Below are 1,294 nucleotides of genomic sequence, written 5' to 3'. Positions count from 1 at the left end.
AGGCAAAGCCATGCTGCAATGACATGCTACGTGGCAATGCACACTTGTTTTTACATCGTAAAAACCCATGTCTAGTTACAAACTTGTTTGTTGGATTTTATAAACCTCAGAAGAACCTGAAAACACATATTAGACTTTGATACGCAACTGTTTCTTATTTTACATCCAGGCTGTGTCCAATGGTGGCGCAGTTCATCCTCKGTGGCTGCATTTACTTCCTGCTCCTGCTGCTGACTCTGGGGGAGGAATTTAAACGTTGTCCCGCCAAGCTGCAGTCACTATGTTGCTGGGTTCATGAAACCAAAGACGCTCGAACGCTGCTCACACTCACCGCCATCACAGTAAACTCCGTGATCGCCACTGTGGACATYGTGAGTCTGACCTATTCAAAGATTGGTAGAAACAATATTATTTTCAGTTTTGTGTTGGTTTCACTGCTGCTGGGAAACTTGGATTTGGAGGTCAAATTTGTCAGGTAACTTCTGGGAGAAAACACTAAAAACAATACAACTTTATTTATAAAGCACCTTTAAAAACAACACAGTTTGGCCAAAGTACTGTACATTGATGATAACGCATAAAAAGTAAACATAAAAAACAATACAGATGAGCCATTCAAATCATAAAAACAATAATTTCCTTACATGGCATCAATAAAATATCTCAAGCTGAGTTAAAATCCAAGGCAAAAAAAATGTGTTTTAAGAGCAAATTTAAAAACAAATGCTTACKTGTAGTATCCATATTTATTTCTGTAATCTCAGCATGCTGAATGGGACATCACATCTTCTTCTGTGCATGGGGGTCGTAAGTACACTGGAGAGTTCATACACTGCCTGATAGAATTTAATACAAAAACATATGAATTGAGAAAAATATTTGAATTGACAAGACCTGCAGTGTGATCATAGCCTAACTTAGATTTTAAGCTAGTTGAATAATTATGGCTTGAACTAATACTGACATGTGGTTATTACTTTTTAACTTTTATGTATTTAACTCTTAAAAAATGTTCACTGCATACCCGGTGATACTTTGAAGGATGAAACTTGTCTCTACTGATATTGGCTAACCAGCTTCTCAATAGGTCAGGTTTATCTAATGCAGGGGTGCCCAAATATTTTCCCTGAGAGGGCCAAAATTAAAATCAATCAGAGTGGTGGGCCAAATGCAATAATATAATACATGAAATGCAAATACTTCAAGTAAAGTTCTATTTTTATGATTAAGCTAGTGCAGTTGCCCACATTTTTGTTTGTTTGTTTGTTTGTTTGCTTGTGTAACACTTATAGGC

At 36.8% G+C, this 1,294-nt stretch overlaps 1 protein-coding gene across 1 annotated transcript in view; it reads left to right on the top strand.

Moving 5' to 3' along the window:
• si:ch211-132f19.7 (adenylate cyclase type 8) overlaps window positions 1-1,294 on the top strand; it is a gene marked incomplete in the record, with an annotated part of 42,190 nt that overhangs the window by 16,927 nt on the left and 23,969 nt on the right. The window contains 1 exon segment of the mRNA XM_014027075.1: window positions 170-371. Coding sequence (XP_013882529.1) covers window positions 170-371 — 202 coding nt within the window.

This window comes from Austrofundulus limnaeus, unplaced genomic scaffold (genome assembly GCF_001266775.1).
Source record: "Austrofundulus limnaeus strain Quisiro unplaced genomic scaffold, Austrofundulus_limnaeus-1.0 Scaffold613, whole genome shotgun sequence".
Taxonomy (NCBI): Eukaryota; Metazoa; Chordata; class Actinopteri; order Cyprinodontiformes; family Rivulidae; genus Austrofundulus; species Austrofundulus limnaeus.
Note: the sequence above shows the minus strand (reverse complement) of the source record. Positions and strands in the feature narration are given on the sequence as shown.